A 24,983-nucleotide genomic window follows, 5' to 3' on the forward strand; every position below is an offset into this window, starting at 1 on the left:
CCTAAAAAAATCAAACCCACCATTCCTTGCTGTGTGCTGCGTTACATCCACCGGCGGATCGGGAGGAAAGCGGCAGCAAGAAAGGGGGGAGGCGGGGGGGGGGGGGGGTGGAGCACACATCGGCACACATATCGCGCCCGTACGCCGGTGTGTACGTTTTTTTTTGTATCATTATTACAGGTACGAAATGTGTCGTGGGGGAGGGAGGTCGGAGTCATCATCGGCTCGCTACTCTGGATTCTAGCTGGATTCCGTCCCCGCGACACATGTTTTGTCGCGCGCGCACGTATGTGTGTTTTGCCACCCTTACACCTTCTCCTCCCCCACCACCACTTTCCTTGTGCGTGCGTTCGGTTTGTCTTCGGATTTCTTTGGCCGTTCGCTGCCCCAGCAGCGCCTTCTTGCGCACGCCGGGCGTTAGACGACGAACCCGCAGCGTAGCAGGAAGAGGCGGCGGTCGTCATAGTGCCCCATGTCGATCTAATTAGCTGTAGAAAACTGTGTGGGAGGAAGGGGGGGGGGGATGATGTTACGGATCACTGGCGATGAAATTAGTGCGACCCGGAGTGCACTTATTAGCACCGTGACACCTACGGGCGGCCGGCAGGACACGATCGCCAGCGGTTCATTTTTAGCCCGCTCTCGGAATTCCCGTGCGTAATGAGCAGAATTAGAACGAACGGTTGCGTTGTTTGTCGCTGTCGCCTCTTCTTTTTTTTTCGGGTAATGACGTGAACGTCTGTTGTTTACCTATTTAGGGGAAGCGATAAAGCTCCGAATAGGAAAAAGTGAATGAAGTGATGCTTGGAAATATACATTAAATTGGGAATTGAGTTAGGAATTAAATTCTGGAGTTAGGCTTGCTGGAGTTTGGCCAGTGCTGCTTTTCGGATGACATTTTTCGAGGATTGTTGGAGCTACATATCCTCCAACCACTCTTGACAGGAAAGGATGATCTTGACTGTTAGGATCATGGTGTCTGGAGTGCTTGAGCGGATGCCTTACCTTCATGGAAAGTAATTCGTAAGTGCAATTATGTCCTCTTCCAAAATTACGCTCAATTTTCCAAACAAGTTCACAGCGAGAAAGCTTTTACGTTCAAATTCGAGGCTAGGTCCCAGCCAATATCAAGCAAATGGAATGTAATAAAAGAACAACATCGAGTAAAGAGTAACCTAAGCAGTTATTACCTACGTAAACATTGAAGAACAAAATTAATGACACAAATCACTATACGAATTCTGCTAAAATTCCTACGCTGCATATGTACTGCCAAAATTTTGGATTGGCGACCAGCAGAATCAGTTACTTAATCGGAACGAAAACTGTATCGGATCCAGCCCCGAGCCGAATCCGGTCCAGGTGCAGGAACGGAATATAATCGGGAGCGATATTGGGACCGGTATGAGCTCAGTATCAGTTCCAGGACCGGTATGAGTTCATCAAAGGTTCACGGACTGGTATAAATTCATGATTAATTTCAGAACCGGCATGAGCTCACTATAAATTCCAAGAACCGGTATAGGTTCGTTGTCAGTTCCAGGACCGGTATCTGTTCATCAAAAGTTCCCGGACCGGTATGAATTCATGATCAGTTCTAGGACAGGTATAGGTTCAGTTTCAGTTCCAGGACCGGTGTGTGTTCATCATAGGATCCTAGACTGGTATGAGTTCATTATCCGTTCCAGGATCGGTGTAAGTTCAGTTTCAGTTCCAGGACCGGTATAGGTTCACTATCTGTTCCAGGACCGGTATAGGTTCAGTATCAGTGCCAGGACCGATATAGATTCAGTATCAGTTCCAGGACCGGTATCAGTTAATCATAGGTTCACAGACCGGTATGAATTCATGATCAGTTCCAAGATCGGTATAGGTTCAGTATCAGTTCCAGGACCGGTATATGTTCATTATACCAGTTTTGGGTGTGTTCCGGTATCAGTTTCGGATCAGTATCAGTTCCAGAACCGGTATAAGTTCGTTATCAGTTCCAGGACCGGTATGAGTTCATCAAAGGTTCACGGACTGGTATGAATTCATGATCAATTTCAGGACCGGTATGAATTCATGATCAGTTCTAAGACGGATATAGGATCAATATGAGTTCTAGGACCGGTATATGTTCATCATGTGTCCTGAACTGATATGAGTTCATGATCGGTTCCGGTACCAGTTTCGAATCAGTATCAGATCCAGGACCGGTATAGGTTCAGTATCTGTTCTAGCACCGGTATAGGTTCAGTATCAGTTCCAGGACCGGTATAGATTCAATATCAGTTCCAGGACCGGTATGGGTTTATCAAAGGTTCCCGGATCGGTAGGAATTCATGATCAGTTCCAAGACAGGTATAGGTTCATTATCAGTTCCTGAACCGGTTTGTGTTCAACATAGGATCCTGGACTGGTATGAGTTCATGATCGGTTCCGGTACCAGTTTCAAATCAGTATCAGTTCCAGGACCGGTATAGGTTCAGCATCAGATCCAAGACCGATATGTGTTCTTCAGAGGTTTTTGGACCTGATGGGTTCATGATCGGTTCCAGGACCGCTAAGAGTTCATGATCAGATCCAGTTTCGGATCATGATCAGTTCCAGGACCGGTATGGGTGCAGAATCAACTCCAGAATCGGTATGAAATCATGCTTGGTTTGGGTTCGAGAACGGGTCCTAGACTGGTATGGGTAGAACATTGATTCAAAGACCGGTATAAGTTCAGTACCATGTTTTGAAGCCATTCATTTCAGTGTACACCTCAAAATAAAGAATATTCTTCAAACTAATCAAACTGTTTTTTAGATTCAACTTTTGTTTTATTTCTCCATGTTCATTAATTACCGATTGTAAAACATAAATTTTAATTCTGTAATTGCAAATTTAAATTCAATCATAATTTTAATCAAATAAACAGTGATATTGCTACGGCTGAGAGCGCATTGCCCAAATGACCGAGAAGATCGAAGGTAAAGTCATCCGAATGTATGTACTAATTCTGTACATCCACCTAAAGCGTCCACCTAAAGTCTATAAAAAAAGTCTTGGGTTCCCACTAGTGCCTCAATTTCGGATTCAATATTTATTCCTGCACACAGTTAAGCTCACGGCCCACCCAAGTTGTTTGGCGACATCCGGAAAGGTACAGCACCTAACGTAACTGAAGTTCTAGAACGTTCTTGAGGCGTAGAAACGGGGCAGATAATGTGCACATCTATTACTCCACAGATGCACCGGGGGTTTAAAAATGCTCAAGATGAGTAAACTGCCAATCTACGTTCGATGTTTCTAAAAAGTTTGAGATTTACAACATGAAATCCAAGGTTCCCACACCACGCACCAACCGCTGGGGCGTTAGTTCGTTCCTGGGAAGGAAACAAAAAACCCACATCATTCATTAGTTCCGACTTTTGTTTGCCTCAGTTTTCTTTGCGTTATTAAGCGGTAACGTCCGACAGACGTTCGACTTACAAAACACCGCGGAACCATCAGCAACACGGATAGCTATGTCCGGCCCGATCAAGTGTAAAAATAATTGACATTCCCTAGTAACGATGGTACGCACTAATCCGCCCCGGGTTGTGGCTCCCCAGGAATGGGCTCAAATTGGCTTGGTTGGCACACGCCCCGTCGGTAGCATCGCGATGGTCGGGGTTCGCCATTAGCGAAGGTGCAAAGCACGAACGCGCGCGCGCGCAATTAAGAGACCCATCTCTTATCGCTAATTAGTGCCGAACGCTCCAGAAGCATCCCGCCACTCATTAAAGCATCATTTGGTGACGGTTTTTTTTTTAATTTTTTCTTACTGTTGTCCCAAATAACGCAACAAAGGCTTGATTTTGAGAAGATTTACAACAGAAACAATCTTACATCTTCTTACAACTAAAACAATAAACATTTCAATTTCTTTCCTTCGGGTAAGTGATACGCACACGCACACAGTATTTGATTTACAGAGTTTTATAATGTAAAAAGTAAATAGCTTAGCCGCCTCCTCCACTTCCATTATTATTCGTCGTCTCGTGATTAATGGATGGAATAAAATAGGACCAAAGTTTGATTTTTGTTTGTTTCGCGTATGAGTGCAACCGTTTTGCAGCTTTCGCTGGGTTCGCTGTTATCTCTAGTCATAGCTGCCCCGGCGGTCTGGTTGTCTGTGTGGACAATTTGGGGACAATTGTCTCACGGAGGATACAGTGGTTCCACAAAAAAGCAAATTAAATTAATTAAAAAAAAAACCTACCCACTCGAAAGGACACTTGAAGGTGGAGTGAAGGCACATGCACCACGAACCACGTACACGTAATCTACTCTTAGCGTGTACACCACTTATTAATACTGGCACCCAGCGCACTGCTCCCACCGGCAGTCTCCTCGGTGTATTGTCTCCTCAGCGGGCCAAAATAAAATAATAATAATAAAAAAACACAAACAATTTGATGAACTGTCTGTCAAAAAGACGCCCTCATATATCGCGTATACACTGGGTGGATGGATGGGGATTTGTATACCTACGCTTGCCTGCAGTGGTTGCAAAACATCTTTAAGTCTCTAGTAACCTCGGCCCGTGGAGGGAACGAATTTGAACAAAAATAAAAAATAGCTAAAAAGTATCGGCTAAGGCGCACAGGCGCACATCCCTGTGCGTGTACAGGCTTGTTGGGTGGCGAAGCGTGTATCCGCGCACACGACCCCTCTACGCTAAGCTAAGGCCTACCTATATTCGAAATGTTTGGCAAGGTACTAAAACGGCGCCATAAAACTTTACTAATGTGCGTATATATATATAGATGTATATAAAAATGGCCCACTCCCTCTACGCTCTCTTTTTCAGCTGTTCTGCTGCTACCCATCCCCTAACTGCGCGGGGCAGTATCGAACGATTGCTTACTAAGTCTGTCTATCGTAATCATAAATTGGTAAGTCCTCGCGAACAAATTAATCTACTCGCTTAAGTTAGCTACTACAGTCCACGGAAGGGGGATGGGAGATGAGTGGTGGGGAAGAGTGGCACATTGATTGGCACTTGCCTCCCTACCCCATTTGACCCACCTACTCCCCCCTCTTTTGGATAAGGCAATTCGAAGACAGGTCGAATAGAAAAATCGGAACCCTCGGAACATGCCATGTTCCCGGCACCATCGTCCCGTACGGTTGGAAGACAACGCCCCTAACACACTTAAACGTTAAACGGCTCATTCTCGTTAAGTAACAAAACGCTCACAGCTTCCCCTTGCTCCCCATCCCCGAGGTGTAAAGTGCAACGACCGGGGAAAGGGAGATGTGTGTCGGGTAAAGCGAAAGAAAATGGCACAATTGAATGCTCTGGAGTACGTGTCCGGGGGAGTGGTGGGAGGGTGGGTCTGTCTGTTCTGGCTTGCTCCTCCCCCCCCACCCCTTCCCCCTATTTCTTCGCGCTTAGGAGCGCCGGCCAAGGAACGGTTTCCGCTCGGCCGTACCGCCCCCGCTGCCGTTGGTGTCGTTCAGCTCGTCGTAGGTGCCGCCGCCGCCGCCGGACGGGTTGCGGCGCCGCTCGAGATTGCCGCTCAGCGTCGGATCGTCGCCGGTGTGCCGCTTGCGGCGGAAGAACCCACACCGGTAGAGCAAGTAGGTGAGCGCGATCAGCACCAGCAGCCCGGCAATGGCGGCGATGAGGATGATCCACCACGGCACGTCCATCGCGACGATCGGCGGCCCCATCTCCGGGAACGCTTCCGTGCGCACGGTCAAACTGGCCGGTTGGTGCGCCTGGTCGAGCAGCTCGTCGATGCCCTCGACGACGAACCGGGCGCTCGACCCGATCCGCACCACGTCCACCTGCGCGTAATCGCTCACGAGCGTGGCGTTCCAGAGCCGCGCGGTAACGGTGACGAGGGCGTGCGATTTCGGCCCGAGATCGTGTATCTTGCACACGATCCGCACGCACTTGGCCGTTTGGCTGGCACAGTCCATCTGGACGGCGCCGTCGCCGGCCTGCGGGCGCAGCACCATCGCTCGGTCGCGGCGCACGCGTCCCGCTCGGGTGTAGTTGGCGCTGCGCAGCGCCGTGAACGGGCTGGGCGGTGCGCTCGGCCCGGTGCGGCTCGGCAAACCGAGCGGGTTTACGAGCGGGACGGAATCGCCCCCGACAACCACCGCACCGTCCGGTTCTGCCTTGCGCAGGACGTCGCAGGTGCTGCGCCCGTCGCCCATGATGCCGGACATGTCGAGCACGGGCAGGGCATCGAGGTAGAGCAGCCACTTGCCCTGCGGCTTGTTGTTGGCCACCTGCAGCGGCCAGTCGATCTCCAGCCGGACCATCGGTGCCCGCCACGGCCCATCGTTGTAGATCTGCAATTGGAAAGGGTTGGTGGAGAGGTTTGGGTGAGTTTTTGGCATTGGTGCAAGAGGACGTGTGCGGTTTGCGATAAGGTAAGAGTGGCCCACAATGACTGCAGATAAGATGTGATGTAATAATCAATCCGTCAATAAAAGTCCGATGAGTGATCTTCCATTGATTGTGCAAACGCTACGCGTTATCATCGTATCAGCTTTTTGAAAAGATAAATTGCTTTAAATATTGTACTTCGAGCGTTGTTCCACAGTAGACTAAGGTACCTAAAGACTAAGTGATGATATATAAATGCAGCGACTGTGAAAATAGGCAGACCTCAAATTTTATCAAAAAATGTGTTGAAACTTCTATCAAACTTTCTTTACCATCAATTAAAACAATGATTTTTGGTCGTGAAGTTTTAGAATGTTCGGGTAAGACGGACACCTGTAGCAAACGTTGAACAAAGGATAGGTTTACTGTATCCATACCATACCCATTGCGCTTCACTTTCTGGTGCGTCCAAACAAAAAATCTTGGTCATTTGCGACGAGCTAAGAATGACACAAAAACATCAAAGAAACGAGCCCGGGTAATATAAACGTACGTTAATATTGGGTACAGCAAATGTTTCGTAGCGATTGATCAATATTCAAAAATAGTGGTGGAAGCTCGGAATCGGACCTACCCGTGTTCGGCGTCGGATTTCATGTTCGGAATCGGATTCCGTGTTCGGAATCAATTCCGGAGCCGATTCCAATTCAGGATTCGATTCCGGAGTCGATTCCGGAGTCGATTCCGAAGTCGATTCCGAAGCCGAATCCGATTCAGGATTCGATTCCGGAGCCAATTCCGAATTCGATTCCGAAGCCGGATCCGATCCAGGATTCGATTCCGGTGCCGATTCCGATGCTGGAATCGATTCCAGTGCCGATTCCGCAGTCGATTCCTGAACCGAGTTCGGAGCTGATTCCGGAGCTGATTCCGGAGCCAATTCCGGAGCTAATTCCGGAGCCGATTCTGGAACCGACTCCGGATTCGACTTTGGGTTTGGGTCCGCGATCGGAATCGGCTCCGTACTCAGAATCGGCTCCGGAATCAGAATCGACCTAGGAATCACAATTTGCCCCGGTAACGGAATCAGGATTGACTCCAGAAATTGAATGAGAATCTCCGAAATTGGTTGACATTTTGATTCTTTGATTCTATTAATACGGACCATCTCGGACCATAAGGATCATCATTGGACCCAAATGCCTATGCTTTTGTAGATGCCGAAACCCACTTCGCTTCGAAGCCGAATTCGATTCCGGAACCGATTCCAATTCCGGAGCCGATTCTGGAGCCAATTCCGAAGCCTACAATCCGAAATTGATTCCAGAAAACTTCGGAGCTACTCGTAATCAATTCCGTCAAAAACTTAATTTTTCCCATCACTATTCAGAAAGGCATTTTCTTATATTCAGGAGGAACTGCTTTGTCGTATTGATTATTAGGCTTCAGATTTTTAGTTGGTCGTCAAATGTTTACTCATATCAGGTCTATAAATAAGTTTAGACGGGTTTTCTATATGCGTCGTTATTTTGAACTGTCATCTTCAGAGTTTGTTTGCCCTTAGCAGTCATTTCATCAATTAGTAAACAAAGTATTTTCCGCGTGGTTGCGAAATGAATACATTCGTTCAAGAAAAAAAGTGTTTTTGCGGGGAATACTCCTTCATTACTTTGAGATGAAAGCTTCGTCCATCGAGACCCATCGTATAATGAGGGAATATTATGGCGATCACGCTTTATCGGAAAGAATGTGCTAGAGGTTGTTTCAACGGTTTACAAGTGGGAGTTTTAGTATGGAAGACGAAGTACGCTCCGGACGACCAACAACGTACGAAGGTCGAGAACTGCAGACAACACTTAATGAAGACTCGTCTCAAACACAGACTCAGCTGGCAAAGTTGACGTTTGGAGTTACTCAGCCAGTCATTTGTCAGCGTTTAAAAGCATTAGGCATGATCCGGAAGGGCATTGGGTGCTAACCAACTGAAAAATTTGATCGATACATGGATTGCGTCCAAACCAGATTATATTTTTTAATGAAGGAATCCACAATCTGCCCAAAAGATGGAAAAAGGTTATAAAAAGTGACAGAAATTACTTTTCTGAATAGCTCGATACCCATTCGGGCCTAATTGGTTTGGAACTCCTTAAAAACTTATTTAAAGACCTGATAGTTGAACATTGTTCAGAAATCGCCTTAATATTATTCACTTGGTCTCGAAAATGGTGTGTAAGCGCCACTTCCAACAAACAGCTTAGGACTTTTCTTTAGGAAATTACTCAAGTCCGCAACCCCAGCAACTTTGATGGACTTATAGATGAATGGACCCTTCAGGTCATTTTTTCCACCAAGTCAAAATTTGTCTTTATGTTCTTCGAAATCCCACAGAATCTTTCATCTACTCTTGAAAGATATCAATATCATATCAATGTTACCTGATACTTGTGCTGCACCGGCATACCGATCTCGTCCAGCGAGTGGATCGCACTCTCGCCCATAATCTGCTCGCCGCCCCCGCCGTAAAACACCTGCTCCGGCAGCGCCTTGCCGCTGATGCTCAGCTTGACCGCGCGCTGAATGCGCAGGTTCAGCTGCGCCCGAGTCCTATTGCCCGTGTCCTGCGACGTGGTGTTGACGAACACGGCCAGCGCCACGTGCTGCGAGAGACCGTTCGGGCCCTTGCTCGACCCGTATTCCTCGAGCGAGCGGGCATCGAACCGCAGCGACAGCTGCACCTCACCGTTCCGCTTCAGCGGGTTGCCGATGCTGCAGTCGACCATCGTTGCGTTGTGCGCACCGCACACCGACGAGCCCTGCGTAGGTAATGAGAAAGGGATTTTAAATACGTCTGCTTATTATGAGCAGTGCTGCAAAATGTCATGACCATCACGAGATATTCACCAACGAAAACAATGAGCATGACCGTGGTAGCTTGATGCTCATTGCTGATACTCAATGAAAGTGCGTCATGACATGCCGAACGGGACATCCGAATGCTTGAGTCCAACGCAATACGCTGACTGACAAGCTTGATGCAGTCGCAATCATAATCATGACTTTTTTGTGGCTGTGAAAAGTGCTGCCAGTCACAAACACTCATGAGTGAAACGAAGCTCAATTCAGCTCACATACACAACTGAGATGATCAGAGGTGAGACTCAAACAGTTGGTGGATCAATCACATGCTTGGTGACATTTTGTTTGACACCCAGCTCTTGATCACTCACTTGGTAACGACATTATCTGTCGGTGATAATCACGACTTTCTTGGAATATACTTGGCATGTGGTCCTAAGAAACAAAATGGGCATTCTTTTTCGCTCTGGCTGCTTTGATGATCTGTCGGGTCAAACAGAGCGAGAAAACATGCCCATTTTGTTGCTTGGGACCACTCGCAAACACCGCATAGCTCTCATGACTATCGTGATGATCAGCGACAAAAAATGTCGCGACCAAATGACTGACCAACACAATGTGATAGTCGCACCAACTATTTGAGTCTCACCTCTGATCAGCACAGTAGACCTCGTGACGCTGACATGATTTTGTATCAGCCGGAATTTGTCATGACTATGTCAGTGACATTTTGCAGAACTGATCACAATAAAAAAAGTCATGACATAATGAGTGACTAAGCGGTGACGGCAAAAATGTCACTAAGAATGGTAACACCAATCGTTTTGAGCATCACCTCTGATGCGTGACGCTGACATGGATTTTGTTTCCGTCAGATTTTTTTTATCACATTGACAGTGACATTTTGCAGCACTGCTGGTGATCATAGAGATGGCGAAAATCTTACCTTCGAGCCGGCGTACGTGAGGGAAGCATCGTGCCGCACGTACAGGTGCGTTTCGTACGCCGAATCGGCCCGATTCTGTACCGTCAGGGCCAGCGTCAGCGTCCGGTCGAGCCCCAGCACCAGCTGGTACTCGCCACCGGCGGCGCCACCGCCCCGGGCCAGCCCCACCAGCGTCGCGTTCTGGATGACCAGGGCCGACTGGCACAGCCCGTCCACACCGCAGTCCTTCTGGAACGGCATGGTGTACGTGCGCTCTGCCGCCGTCCGGTTCAGGATCGGTTCCAGCCGGGGCAGCTCCCGCTCCTTTCGACCCCGGCGTCCACCAGCACCGGTCCCACCATTCGCACGCTCCTCGTCGAGCGTGTAGCTGATGCGGAACTGGATCGGGTTCTGTATGTCGCGCGTGCCCTCCTTCAGGTACGCCGTCACATCGTGGCACACCGGCCTGCCGCTCACCGCCAGCCGGAACCGGCGCTTCAGTATGTTGGTGCGCGTCGCGGCCGCACCCGGGACGGCAGGGGTCTTTTCCGCGCCCGGCCCACCGCCGGTGCCGAAGTACACGCGCGAAAACTTGTTCAGAAACGTTTCCGCCTGGATGGTGCAGCGCAGCTGCAGGGAGGAATCCGCCGACACGTCGCCCTCGCTCAGGGACGCATCGTCCACCGCACTGCACGCCCGGAAGCTGAAGCTGCGCGGCAAAATGAGAATTGTTGGGTTAAAATACAGAGCGGGAGGAGCAGGGACGGGCACTCCCCACTTACCACGTGACGTTTGCGGTCGGATCGGACGGGCAGCCGACACGGGTCGGATCGATCGAGCCCGGCTCGCCCGCCTGCTGCTCCTCGTACGTGCGTATGTTGATGATGGGGCGGGCGAGCAGCGCCACGACCCGATCGCTAGCGTACGAGCCGATGATCAGATCCGGATAGGAGTTGCCGTCCAGATCGTGCCCACCGTCGAGCGAGCTGCCAAATGTGCGCCACGGCGTCGCGAACAGCTCGGACGGATCGATCGTCTGCACCGGCTCGGGCGACAGGGCCCCGTCGGGCGTGCCGAAGTGTATGTACACCCGGCCACTGCCGGCCGACTCGTACGGTGCCCCGATCGCCACATCGTCCAGCCCGTCGTGGTTGAGGTCGCCACAGTTGGCGATGGCGGTGCCGAACCGCGACTCGAGCCGCCCGGTTAGCCGCTGGTCGTACTCGGGCCCGAAGCTGGTGCCCCGGTTCAGGTAGACGTACACCGCGCCCCCATCGGTACGGTTGAAGTAGTTCGGGGCGCCCACCAGCAAGTCCAGCCGGCTATGGAAGAGAAAGAGAGAGAGAGAGAGAGAACGATAAAGTAAAAATGTAAAAAGTTAAATTAATGCGACATTTTTGCGCGCAGTAACCGTTCCGTAAATGTGGGAAGTCGACCTCACTTAACCTTCGCGACAGTCGGTGCCGCATGAGTGCCGTGGTTTGCGCGAGCGCCGGGCGGGACTGGGGGACACGTGAGCACGGGGCGTATGCAAACTGATAGCAGCCGCTTGGTTCGGTTCGAATTCCACGGATTATCAATGGCTGGGGCGTCGCCGGCAGCACAACTAATAGAGCAAATATTGAACCTGGCGGAAAAGGGGGGGGGATGAAGCTTTCGCGCGCACAAAACCACACACACACACACACAAGCGGGCGTACACGTCACTGCGGGCGCGGAGAAAAGCAAACGTGCGATATGCTGTGTGTGCGAACTAAACAGACCTTATCAAGGGGAGGGGTGAAAATGATAAAAATGGCTCATATTTGTGCTAACAGCTGCCGCCAGCAGGGAAGCAGCGTAAGCAGATTTGCAAATCTGGCGAGAAGCTTGATTCATCCGTACAATGGGGAGAAAGTTGAGTCAGAGAGTTGCATCTCGTTGAGTGTTTCAAGATCGACAGAGGGGTTTTTTTCTGGCGTTTTGTGGTGACTTACTGGCTTTACGAATTCACGCGAAATCGGTTGCTCATGCACTTCAAACAGTGCTGTTTACAAGAGCAGCTTCGGACCGATCGATACCAATCGATGATGCAGTGCACGCACCAGGGGGCGGAGGGCCTGATGACGTGGCGCAATCGCAAGCAAACGAGATCGTGATTTTATGATTCTCACCACCCCGCCCCAGTAATGCGCATAATTCCCTACGGCTCGCTCCCGCGTTATCACTGATAAAACAAGCCTCAAACTACCGCGATAATATCACAACTCCTTCGCCCAACAATGCTTACCCATCGCCGTTGATATCGGCCGACGCGAGCGTACTGCCAAAGCCGGACCCGAACTGTTCGCCCCGCAGCGACACGACATGGTCGAACGGGTTGCGCTTCTTCCGGTTGGTAAAGATCACGACCTCCCCGTTGCCCTGGGCGGCGCGCGGCGCACCGCCCGCGTACGCCATGTACTCGCCGAAGAAGCGGCCACCGGTGACGGCCATGCCGAGGTAGCTGTAGTTCGGCACCGGTGAGTGCAGGTTGTCGTGCGGCGCAAAGTACTGGAACTTGTCGCGCGACAGGAAGCCGCCCTCGATCGCGACGTTAAACAGCGTGCCCTTCCAGGTCATCGCGCCGGGCGTCCCGATCAGCGCGGTACCGTCCGGCAGCACCGCGCCGGACGTGCCCGACTGGCAGAACGCGTACTGCTGGTGCTCGCGCTCGATCGACCGGCCCCGGCACACCTCGACCGCGAAGCCGAAGGAAAAGTCCTCGTTCAGCACGTAGCAGACGCCCTGGCCGAGGTACAGGCCGGGCGAGCCGGGCCCGGACGGGGAGGACGCCAGCGACTGCGGGTTGTTGATTTTAATGTACCGATGCGCACACACAAAGATCTGCGACGAGACAGAGAGAGGGAGAGAGAACGAGCATTAGAAAATTGCGTTTTTTTATTGTTCTGTTGCGCTGTTGTGTGGAATGCGCCTGCTCTGCTTGCCTTGTTCTCCTGGCCGCCCGTTTCGACCGTCACGCCCAGCCACTGGTTGTTCTTGATTTCGTCCACACCGGGCGGCTCCAGGCGGGACTCCCCATCGCCCAGCAGCTCGTCGTCGTCGAAATCGTCCGCTGAAAGCCCGCCGCAAAGAGAGAAAGTGTCGTGCGATTAGTATTCGGTTTCGATTTCCCAACACCAAGCGCTCCATGCGGGCGCCGCATTTAGTGCAGGCAAAATCAAATCAATCAAACACAAACACGAAAGAGCGGGAAAGATAACGCTAAATTAAAAGTCAATCGCAGTAAAACTATAACTAAGCAAAACGCAGTACGCAAAACAAATATACAAAAACGATTTACAGGCAAACGGGCAACGATGCAACAAAATGCAACAGAGTAACAGTGATGCAATGAAATAAAAAAAAAAATACCACAACCTATATTACATTGAACGGGTTTAAGAGCAAATCGAAATCGAATCGAAAAAAAAATAAATAAAAATTACATTTAAAAAAACAGATCATCTTCATGCCAATGGGGTGTTAAAAAGATGCAAATGAATGTAAATTGAAAAAACTGTTCAACTTCAACGATACAGGCATGCGCGAAGGAAAGGGAAGGGGAGGGTTCGGGAGGGTGATAAGCGTTGGGAAATTGGATTTTGAAAATTTTAAAAATAACGCACTTAAGGGAACGAGAGAGAGAAAAAAAAACGGGAACAAACTCAAACACCAAATTGGGACCAAACCCTACTCACTCAATCGCAAACTCGCGTACGTGGTACCGTGCTACCCGAAAAAGAAAAAAGAGAGAGAGAGAGAGAAATGCCCTTAATCAAAAACAGGCAACCCTTCTTTTCGATAAATTCGATACGCATTCGTGATGAAACGGGGCCGTCTGCACCCGCAAGCAACACACAAACAGCGCGCAATTATGATGATGGTGGGGAGATGGGGGAGGATTTGGGGACCGGAAACTTGGGGGGGGGGGAATGCTGCCCATTTGCTTTTCCTCGATCGAGTGCAAGCCACATGCCGCTAAACGAACTAATCAGGCGGCGATACAACTATTTGCACACTAATTGCTATGTTTTGTGCGCTTAAACATGGCGATGTCAATAGCAAGAGCGCTCCTTGGCTGCTGCCTAATCGGTACGATAACATTAATGTGTTTTTTTGTTGTTGTATGTTTAGTGTGTGTGTCTTTTATGTTTAGAGAGAGAAAAACATAAAAAAATTAATCATTCCAAGCTAATATAAATATACACGAACGGGATCGAACAACAAGAAACAACAAAATAAAGATGCAACACCAAACAAATGGCATAGAAGAGAATGAAATTGGATTAGAATAGAGAAGAAGAAGAAAAAAACCAATAGACAGGCTGCACTTACACTTACTGTACGCTTGGCGAAAGGGAAGATACTTCCCGGTGGGTGCTAGTGACGAATAGCGTAAGAAAAGGAAAAAAAAGGAGGAAAGAAAGGGGTTGGTTTTTGTTTCAAATCTGTTTTGCAGATCTAGTAATCAGTGCTGCAAAATGTCACTGTCAATGTCATAAAAAAATGTCAGCGCCACGTACTCAATTATGATGATCAGAGGTGAGGTTCAAACAGTTGGTGTGGTTCAAAACATTAGCTTGGTGACATTTTTGCAAACAAAGCTTGAGCACTCACTATGTCATGACTTTTTTTTTGGCTGTGATCAATTCTGTAAAATGTCACTGACAGGGTCATGACAAATTCCGGCTGAACCAAAATCATGTCAGCGTCACGAGCCTCTACTGTGATGATCAGAGGTGAGACTCAAACAGTTGGTGCGACCATCACATTGTGTGCAACCAACTCTTGGTCAGACATTTGCTGACTGGTGATCATCAAAATAGTCGGAGATATGTGGTGCGTGCGGGTGGTCCCTAGCAACAAAATAACCATGTTTTCCGGCTCTGTTTGACCCGACAGATCATCAACGCAGACAGAGAAAGCACGCTCATTTAGTTGCTTCAAATTACTCGCCTAGTATGTCCCAAGAATGTCGTGATTATCATTGGTAGAAAATGTCATGATCAAGTGAGTGACCAAGAATTGGATGCTACAAAAAATCTCATCAAGCATGTTATTGATCCACCAGCTGTATGAGTCTCACCCCCTGATCATCTCAGTTGTGTACGTGAGCTGACTTGAACTGTTAACAGCCAGAAAAAGTCAGAATCATGATTGCGACGGCATCAAGCATCAGATTGTCAGTTAGAGTATCGCGTTGGACTCAAGTATTTGCATGTCATGACACACTTTCATTTAGTGATCAGCAATGAACATCACGTGATGCTCATGACATTTTGCAGCACTACTATTAAAAGCGGTATCGTTTACTAAAAATAGGGGAACTACATGGGAGCGATTAACACACGAACTCCTAGCCCAATCACTACAGACACCCTCGAAAAAATGTTTAAGGTGACAATTCGGCGTGAGCCAAGCTTACTTGGAGGACAATAGCCGAACATAAACAATATAAAACATGGATGAACATGAGCTGTATATGTCTCTACATATCAATGAAAATTTCAGTTTGAAACAAATCATTCGTCACGTGTTCAAATCGCTACCAATTGCTGAACAATGGTTTTGCTATGATTGCGATAAAATGTCGTGTTGCGATCACAGCAGTCAACTGTACTGAATGAGATTCAGTAAACATCGTGCTTGCCACTGGAAAGGAGTACTAAATTATCAGCTAAAACCAAAAAGAAGTTTCGTGTGTACAAGGTAATGGCAAACCCCAGCATAAACAATCGACCTAGAAGCATTGGTTCAACGGTTCCGTGCGTTTTGAAATGTTTATATGAGTGTGGCGAGAGCGCGCAGCTCACAACTAGAACCGAACGAGAACGGTTTAGCGAAACAGAAGTCCCGCAACACCCTCGTTAAGCCCATTGCCTTTTACGGAACCACCCATTCCACCGCCACCACCATCCGGAATGGCACCGGAATGTAATTAAATCAAAACACCCGTGGCCGGGTGGTTTCTCTTTTTTTTTGTTTTTTTGCTGTGACGGAAACGCGCCTGAAGGTGCGAAAGGTCTCTTTTGTTACGCGATGGATGGGATGGTGGGGGCTGAAAGGGAGGGGGAGGGTATAAACATAAAACCGTCTCAGCACCAGCAGCAAGCTGGTGTGCTGTTGGTTTGGTCGCTATGGTTTTGTTTTATGAAACTTCATCATAAAACGCGGGGCAGCCGTGAAAGGAGGGCGGGCGGGTGAGAAGGATCGTTTTTCGCGTGCAGCACAAAATCTCCGCGCAGCGACGAAGCCGCAGACAGCCAACAAACAGCAAGTGCGAGAAGAAAAGGGCGAAACCATTCTTCCTGCGGCCGCTGGAATTTTTCGAGTGTCCGCGTCCGGACGGGCACGTCTGGCCGTTTGCTTGCGGCCGGGATTTTACAAAAATAACTATAGTCGCACGGTAAACGCGACAATAAAATAGCTCGATGCGGTCGATTTGTGTGTGTGTGTGTTTGCGGTAAAACTCCTATCCTGCTGCTGCTGCTGCTGCTGCTGCAAAACATCTGGAAATGATCCGGCGACCAACTGGAAAAATTAAAACGGGATTACGACGACGACGCTGCAACGGCTCTGTGTGTGTGTTTCTGGCTGGCTACTACTTCATCTTCTATCTATATATAATTGGTGCCCGTTGTTTTGCTTCCTCCTCGGATGCTGGCTGCGATTACACGGGATGAGATCATCCCGGCGTCCCGGGCGTCAAGTGGATATTATGCCGCCTGCCCATCGTCGTCTTTTCGCTGGGCGCGCGATGTTTCAGCCTTTTTGTTCGCCGCTCTCTCTCTCTCTCTCTCTCTCTCTCTTCGCCTCCCCGCCCGGGTGCCCTTTTCCCTCTGCACTCCATAAACACCGAAATGGCTCATTACCATTGTTATCCAACTGTTTAGGCGAGCAGCGAAGGGGATTGATTTTTTCTTTTTTTATGGTTTGGGTAAATTTGTTCTGCCAGTCACCGGCCAGCATCCACGTTATCGATAGGCACACACACACACACACACACACACACACACACACACGAACGCAGACATTAAGGGTTGATTGGTGAGGTTGAATGGTGGCAGGGCGCATCGAGAGATTGAAGGTTTCTTTTATTGCTCCCCGCATCGTGGCGCGGAGGTCAGGGCGCTTTGTTTTTTGACCCGTTGGCGAAGGGCATGCTGCTGGCACTAAAACTTTACGCTTGAAGGTGAATCTGTTTAGCTATAAAATTCGAACAGCGTTAAATTGACGATTGGGTAAGGGAATGGCACAGCACATGGGGCTTTCCATGTACCGATTCGATTCGTTGTTTTACAATCCTACATGAACATGAAGCCCCTGGGCGCCCAGCACCGGGAACTAAACGCTTCTGCCATAAAATAATAAAAAAAAAAAATGCTCACACTCTCCACAACTACTACCACCACCAACACCACCCACTTGAAAAAAAAAAAAAACACCCAACCACCAAATAAAAAACGGATACAAAGAAAGAAGAAGCTCCCAACACCATCCCTTTCTGTGGCGCCTTTCGCGCTCCACCACCGCCGCGAGCTGCGGGCGTTCACTTACTCCGGTGGCCATCGGTGATGACCTGCGTGCAGTCGTCCTGCGCCAGCGTAATCGGACACCGGAACAGGGCGCCCGAGTGGTTCGAGCCGGGCTGCAGATTCTGCCCGAGCGGTGCGCCCACCAGCATCCTACAAAAGTACAAAACAGACACGGGGAACGGGTTTTGCCAGCGAAGGGTTGTGTTGTTTTTTTTAAGTTTTTTTTTTGCCCCACCAACCCACCCGGAGGGCAAAATGAAACGAAGGGGATGGGAAGAGGAATGGACAAAACAAAGAAGAAAAAGAAGAAGAAGAAGAAGAAAGAGAGAACAAAAAACGGGTTAGCGTGTGTCTGGGCAAGTTCGTTCGCCGTCACCTTCTCCCTTCGCCCGCAACGGCACTTGCATTTGCATCTGCCAGCACTCCTGCACCGCCCTGCCCTGCACTTACCAGTGCGTCGCATTTCCGGCCCCGTTGCGTCCGCCGGCACCGCCCCCACCGCCCCCGGCCCGCTGGCTGTGGCCGGCGACCGAGTAGCCAAAGTAGGAACCGGGCTGGCCCTGTTTCTCCAGCATGTGGCGCGTCTCGAGGTTGAAGGCGAAGGTGCGACCGGGCAGCAGCAGCACCACCACCGCCACCGCCACCACCACTGCCAGCGCCAGGTGTGTCATCTCGGTTCGCTCACACGCACGCACAAAGACACACGGGCGGGCGCGCACGGATGGGCGGATTGATCAAACGAGGGCGAATTTCGCGGCCGTGCCCAGGTGACCACCCCGCGACCAACCACCCCTTGCACTGGCGCTTGGGCAGACGGGTGTTTTTCTTTTTCCTTTTTTTTTTTTTTTTTGACTGAGTACGGGGAAGAGCGGGGCTAATAATTAAAACTAGCCGCACACACACACACACACGCGCGCGAGCGAGAGTTGGTTTGGGATGAGAGTGGGTTGCGGGACCGACAACTACCGAGCGCCAGCGGGAAAATCGTAACACATTTTCATTCACAAAAAAAAAATAACGAAACGCTCACAGACAAACACACACACACACACATGGGACGCTGGCTGGCTGAGTGAAGGAAAACAAACACACGCGGGGTCGACACGGAGCACAACAAATACAGCACGGGAAGGGTATGGTGTGCGTGTGCGTGTGTATTTCCACCGTGCGTTCGGATGAATGAGGAATGTCGAGCGGGTGGTAAGGGGGGGGGGTGGGAGCGGATAGGAAAGGAGGAAAGGAAGGTGGCGTACGGGGTGCTGCCGCCACGGAACGCGGGAGGGGTACGCGCTTGGCAAAACTTTGGCCGAGTACGGGAGGAGGCCCAGGGAGCGTTTCGATCCGAGCCTGGGCGTGCGTGCGAAGAAAACGGTACTGAAGCAGAAGGTAGACCGTTGGCTCGGTCGCGGGTGGCTCCTGGACGACAGCGTGCAGCGCCCGTCGTGTATCTCGAACGCTGTTTGGTGTGCCGGTCTCGCTCGCTCGCTCGGTCGTTTGCCCGTCGCTGCTCGGTTCGTTCGTTCGCTCTCTTTCCCACTGGACAGTGGGCGCAAGGTAGTATTGGATTTCTTATGTTTTTTAGGATTTTGGAAAAAGTGGAATTTAGGAAAAGTGAAATTGAGACAATTTGGTGATGTATTTGGGCATTGGTTTTTATTTTAGAAAAATTAATCTAATCTCCACCGGATAATTTTTGTTTAAAAAAAATCTATCTTTGGTCCTGGAACTGTTCCAGAACCTGTATCTAGCACCTGTAGCTCTGATTCAGCAGCTTTCCAAAGTTCATAAATTTGAGCGTACGAATTTAAGGCACTGGAATTTGCCTTGGACATTTTTAGACCTTACCCTGGACCCGGTTCAGGCCTTTTCTTGATTCTGGAACTGGTTCCGAATCTATTTGCGTGTTTGGGATTGGGTCCCAAATCTATTCCGATTCATGACTTCAAAAGCTGTGTACGTGTTTGTCCTTCGAGGTGACATAACTTTAGGTCTGTATTATTTTATGTCCATTTTGGTTTGCCAATCAGATCTAGTTCATTAGTTTCTCTTCCATTAAAAAAGTCTCTGGAACATTTCCAGTTGTAAAGGTAATCCCGAACCAACTGCGGTTCTAGCAATTAAGTTTGATGCGGGATCCTATATTGATTTTTTTTACAAACAACAACCAAACCTGAAGATGTCATTAATACAGCCCGTTGCATTTTGTTAGAAGAGCTAATATGCAACCTGTAACGAACCTGGAAACTTATTCCGATTCACTTGCTTCAGTGCTGGTGGTTTCCATTGGAGTTTAGATCTATCCTAACAAAAGATGGCGCAATCAGCTGCCTGGCTATTTGTCGAATGCATGAGTTGTTTTCCGTCTGCTAAATGAATTTTTTTTATATTCCATTTAGGTGGAGAGCTTGAGCCGTTTAGAACCCGTTTTGTGGTTGTTTAGTGGAGTTGTGGCACTTGGGTAGTACATTTGGTCGAAATGATCAAAACAATCAAAACGGTAGGAAAGGTTGGAACGATCGAAACGTTCGGAACAATCAGAACATACCTCCTTCCCCTCCCCCTCTCCTTTCGGTCGATTTAGTCGAGAATATAGTAGCCCTAATCTAATATCGATCAACCCATTTCGTTCCTTTTTCAAATTAACCTAGTTCCGTTGCTCATTTTCAAACATGTCTTTTTCCAACACTAGATCCTTACCTAGTGGTACATTATTGATACTGTATCCATGCTGAAACTGGCTCTGTATCTATATACCAATGTAGGTCCGTGTCCAGGTGCCGTAACTGTTCCGATCCGAAAACATTACTTCAGCTTCTCCTTTTTAAAAAATCTGATAACGAGCTTATCCAAAAAATGAACACAAATTTTACTTACCCCGGAACTACTTCACTGGCACATCACTGTTCCGAAATTACAATCTAACCTATTCCGGAACTAGAACAGGTTCCGAATCTTTTCTATGCTAAGACAAATATTTCTCGTAAAAATATCGATGTAGAATAAAAATAATTTCCTTATTTTCATAGCGATCGCCCAGTGTGCCCGTATTGCTCTGCCTGACGTTTGTGTCGGCATGCGGTTTCGACGCGTCCCGTCTATGACACCCGCTTCAGTGCTCGAACACAAACGGCACGCTTAAAATCACTGAAAGTGCTCATTCTCTCCGCTCACCTCGGTTAAATTGCGCTTAGCCAGTTGATTTTGTGCCTACACCGCAAAAAGGGAAACAATTTCACCCCGCCGAGCACACCCAGGTGCGTCACGCACGAGGCCACCGGTTTGAACGCGTTCGAACCTGTCACACCGAAGGGTTGCGTGCATGTTTGTGCGTGCGTGCGTGTGTGCACTGTTCCTTCAACGCCGGAGACACACGGTGTGCGTGTGTGCAGCAAAGCAAAACTAGGCGAGCGGTCAGCGACGACGGGCTACTTGGACGCAGCTTTTCCCTTCTCGGCACAACCGTGCACGTTTTTTGCCACTTTTCTTTTGTTGCTGTGCGCTGTCCCCCCGCAGCCGGCTCCCGGTCCAGGTGGCAACCGTTTTGCGACGCAAAATATTACCAGCCAAAGGTGGTGTACACCAGTGAGCGCCGCGTGGTAGTGTTTCCGCTCGTCGACGCGCCTCCATCCCCTCGACAGACCAAACACCGTGTGTGTGTGTGTCGGTGGAAGTGTGTGTGTTGTGTGCCGTGTGCGCGCCGTGTCAGCTTACGTCGTTCCGGGGACCGTTTCCGGAGACCCACAGGCTCGAGCCGGAAGAAACCGGAGCCGGGTGGCAACAGCGCCGAACGGTCTCGAGACTAATTGACGCGTGCACGCGTTCCGCGTTACCGGCGGGACCATATTGCGCAAGGGCAACACTTCCAGCAACCCCCGTCTCATCCCGGGCCGAGCCGCACGCCCATCAACCGGCAGCCTCCTCCGACAGCAATCAAAAAAACACGACGCGACGCAACAATGAGCGAAAGCACATCGACCGCGACGACGTCGGCCGCGAGCAGCGCGGAGGACAACGCGCGCAAGGTGCAACAGTACAAAGACAACCTGATCAGCCGCGCCGAAACACTCATCACGAAAGAGTTTCCCGAGCGGATCGTGCGCCTGAACGCCCTGCTCGACACGCCGCAGTTCTCCGAGCGCAGCTTCACCGACGTCTATCAGGTAGGCCCAGCCGGGTGTATGCCGCCAAAAAAAAAAAACGGCGCCAATCTTCTATTCCCTTCTATAACTTTCCCTCCCCCACTCTTAGGAGCTGAACATTCCAGTCCCGGAACCGATCCTGGTGGAAGGGGAGGAAGGCAGTGAGCGGAAGCGCCCCCGGCTCAACTCGAGCACGCCCAGCCCGGCGGCAGCGGTCGACGGCAACGGCACGAAGGTGCACGCCCTGCCGACCGGGCGGGTCGAGTGCAACAAACCGATCGGCGAGCTGGTCTGCATCGTGAAGCCGATCATCCGCGCGCTGGTCGAGGACTCGAATCTGCTCAAGATGTGGATCTCCTTCATGATACCGAAGATCGAGGACGGCAACAACTTCGGCGTGTCGATCCAGGAGGACACGCTGGCCGAGATCCAGTCGGTCGAGACGGAGGCGGCCGCCTTCTTCGACCAGATCTCGCGCTACTTCGTGTCGCGCGCGAAGGTGGTGTCGAAGGTGGCCAAATACCCGCACATCGACGACTACCGGCGGGCGGTCGCCGAGCTGGACGAGAAGGAGTTCCTCAGCCTGTGGCTGGTGCTGAGCGAGATCCGGAATCGCTACTGCTCGCTGCACGACATCGTCATCAAGAACATGGAGAAGCTGAAGAAGCCCCGCTCCTCCAATGCGGACAGTTTGTACTAAAAACAACACACACAAAAAAAAACATGGGGGGAAAGGGTTTTTGTTGACCTCGGTCACACTGTTCCCACCACTCCCCAGCACTCCCCTACTTCTTTTCTGAAACAAAAACACACCCAAACACACGTGCCAGTGTGTGTGTTAGGGCTCCGCTGATCAATCTGATCTGCAAAAGCTGCAAATCTTGGTGGCTGGCAATTCAAATTCCGCAATTCACGATGATATCGCATGACATGAACATGCCGGTATTTTCTTCTCCTTTCCCGCTATCATTTTCAATCAATTTACAATTTCCTTTCCTTTGTTATTTGCGCAAGCGATGACAAGAACAACAACAAAAGTGAAAACCTTAATATCGTGCTACTCCCGTAAATCTCGTCTCGTAAATCGTAACCGCCAGGGAAGCGACAATGATGGTCTGAAGATACGGTGTCTTTGGATTGTTATCACACCATCCACACCCACACACACAAACAATTCTATTCAGACCTTCCTCCCCCCTAATACGGGTCCATATGTGTACTCTATACAGCAACGTATTCGGGGTAAATAAAGCAACCTCTAGGATATATTGACAAAATGTACCTTTTGCGCGAACGCCGAACTTCACCGAAAAATCTTAGCCGCTTAGTCGCACGGGCGGATGTGCGTATACCACCATCTGTGCTTGCTGTTTCAACCCCCAATGTTCTTCTTCTTCCATTTGGCGTAACGTCCTACGCGGACATGCCCGCTCTATACAGGCTTTCGTGACTTAATTCCGTACTACGCAGCCGGATAAAGTCAGTCCTTGCTACGGGGGGATGGTCCATTCCGGGCCTTGAAACGATTGTACCATGGGACCACCCCCGATGGTAAATAGTGTATTTTATGTTTTAATTTTTGGTTCAGTTAAAATGGCTTGTAAACTTATTGCTTAGGCACGTTTTGTGCCGTTTCATTTGCAACACTGCGTACATCAGACAACTTCCTTTACTGTGGATAGTCACATAACGGCAATGTAAACTTAAAAGATATTATTTTCGCTGACATTTCTAGAATATCGTCAAACTGAGATGAAACGTAAAATCAATTGAATTTGCGCAAAAAATAATTAAATTTGAATATTTGGGTATTCACAAGCTCGCGTTAGTGTAGTTAAGCATACCCTTGAAGTGCATTTTGTTGTGATCATAGCAACCTCGCTAGTTTGAAAGCTAGAACCAACGCCTGAAAACAACGAGTTCCAGAGCCTGGTAGGTGCTCTTCTGTACGTCGCCGTGCATGACCATCAGCGCTTCAATCCTGGGGTGCAAAGTGAGTCTCCCAACGGAAGCAGTCTTCAGTCAACTGCGGAGTGGAGTTTGCGAATCGGTTCGCTAGGACAACTAGAAGCGTACTTTGATGCTGATTGGGCTGGTGATAAGACGGATCGAAAATCGAACACCGGTTTCGTGTTTCATCTTGGAGGACCAATTACCTGGGCAGCTCAAAAATAACCGTGCGTTACACTTTCGTCTACCGAAGCGGAGTACGTAGCACTTTCTGAAGCCAGCCGCGAGTTGATGTGGTTAATGAAACTATTGAAGAACTTCGATGAACCAGTTCCGACCTCGATAATAATGCATGAAGACAATTAGAGTTGCGTGGCAATGCTGAAATCTGCCATTAGTAGTAACAGGACGAAGCACATCGACACTTGGTACAATTTTGTTATGGAGCTAGTGAAAAATGTTAGTGTCATGGACATTCGCTATTGTCCCAGCGAACAAATGGTGGCAGATGTTCTAACAGAACCGTTAGCTCGCGTTAAGAGGGTGCAGATGCGCTTACGAATTGGTTTTGAGGAAGACTGTTGTGATCATAACAACCTCGCTAGTTCGAAAGGAGTGTAGTATGCTTTGGTTAATTTAGAGTATAAATCAATCGGTATTTACCACTCGTAAAAACCATTAGCTTCCAACACAATTATAAAGTGCAGTAAAATCGCTCAACCGTGGAACCTGCAAGAGACCGACAGCTTAGTGAGATATGCATTTACCCTGCAACTCTACGACCGGCATACGACCGGGTATGATTTGTATTTTCAAACTGAAATATCCTTTTTATTGAGAAAAATGGTAGCTATTAAATTGTTTTATGTATCTTTATCAAGTTCATCAAGATTCTATTTATAGGTATATCCACTTACTTACTTATTCGGCGCTACAACCGCTTTGCGGTCTTGGCTTGTCTCAGTAGTGTCCGAAATCTCAGGAGTATAACGGTCTGGCGCCTTCGTTTGCCAATCTGTTATCCAGGCCTTACTGGCGCCACCTCCACACCATCCTTTCACCCCGATTTGGGCCTACCACGCCTCCTCTGTCCTTGGGACGACCTAAAAAGACTTTATCGGCTGGGTCGACGAGCTATACGAGATGTACGGCGACCTCACTGTCGTGCAGCGTATCAAGCTGGCCAGGCTCCGGTGGGCTGG

General features: G+C 49.4%; 2 protein-coding genes across 7 annotated transcripts; one reads left to right on the top strand and one right to left on the bottom strand.

Annotated features, from left to right (window-relative positions):
• Window positions 1-3,916: 3,916 nt before the first annotated feature.
• LOC121587768 (integrin alpha-PS1) lies at window positions 3,917-19,147 on the bottom strand. Of its 6 annotated transcripts, none has more exons than XM_041904906.1 (10): window positions 18,143-18,243; window positions 17,715-17,842; window positions 14,499-14,537; window positions 13,856-13,886; window positions 13,103-13,230; window positions 12,406-13,001; window positions 10,919-11,458; window positions 10,158-10,845; window positions 8,791-9,168; window positions 3,917-6,318 (listed from the first exon to the last, which is right to left on the bottom strand). In XM_041904906.1, exons 1-10 carry the CDS (start codon window positions 18,153-18,155, stop codon window positions 5,407-5,409), a joined length of 3,453 nt encoding a protein of 1,150 aa, XP_041760840.1. In that variant the 5' UTR covers window positions 18,156-18,243; the 3' UTR covers window positions 3,917-5,406. The 6 variants fall into 6 exon arrangements, with proteins under 6 accessions (XP_041760840.1, XP_041760833.1, XP_041760819.1 ...); XM_041904899.1 differs by having other exon boundaries at window positions 14,493-14,537; XM_041904885.1 differs by lacking the exon at window positions 13,856-13,886 and having other exon boundaries at window positions 18,143-19,147.
• A 1,652-nt stretch (window positions 19,148-20,799) lies between these two features.
• On the top strand, window positions 20,800-23,097 carry LOC121587782 (proteasome activator complex subunit 3). The gene is made up of 2 exons (XM_041904929.1): window positions 20,800-21,852; window positions 21,941-23,097. The coding sequence occupies exons 1-2, from the start codon at window positions 21,649-21,651 to the stop codon at window positions 22,529-22,531; spliced, it is 795 nt and encodes a 264-aa protein (XP_041760863.1). The 5' UTR covers window positions 20,800-21,648; the 3' UTR covers window positions 22,532-23,097.
• The last annotated feature ends 1,886 nt before the right edge of the window (window positions 23,098-24,983 follow it).

The sequence above is a fragment of the Anopheles merus genome, chromosome X (assembly GCF_017562075.2).
Source record: "Anopheles merus strain MAF chromosome X, AmerM5.1, whole genome shotgun sequence".
Taxonomy (NCBI): domain Eukaryota; kingdom Metazoa; phylum Arthropoda; class Insecta; order Diptera; family Culicidae; genus Anopheles; species Anopheles merus.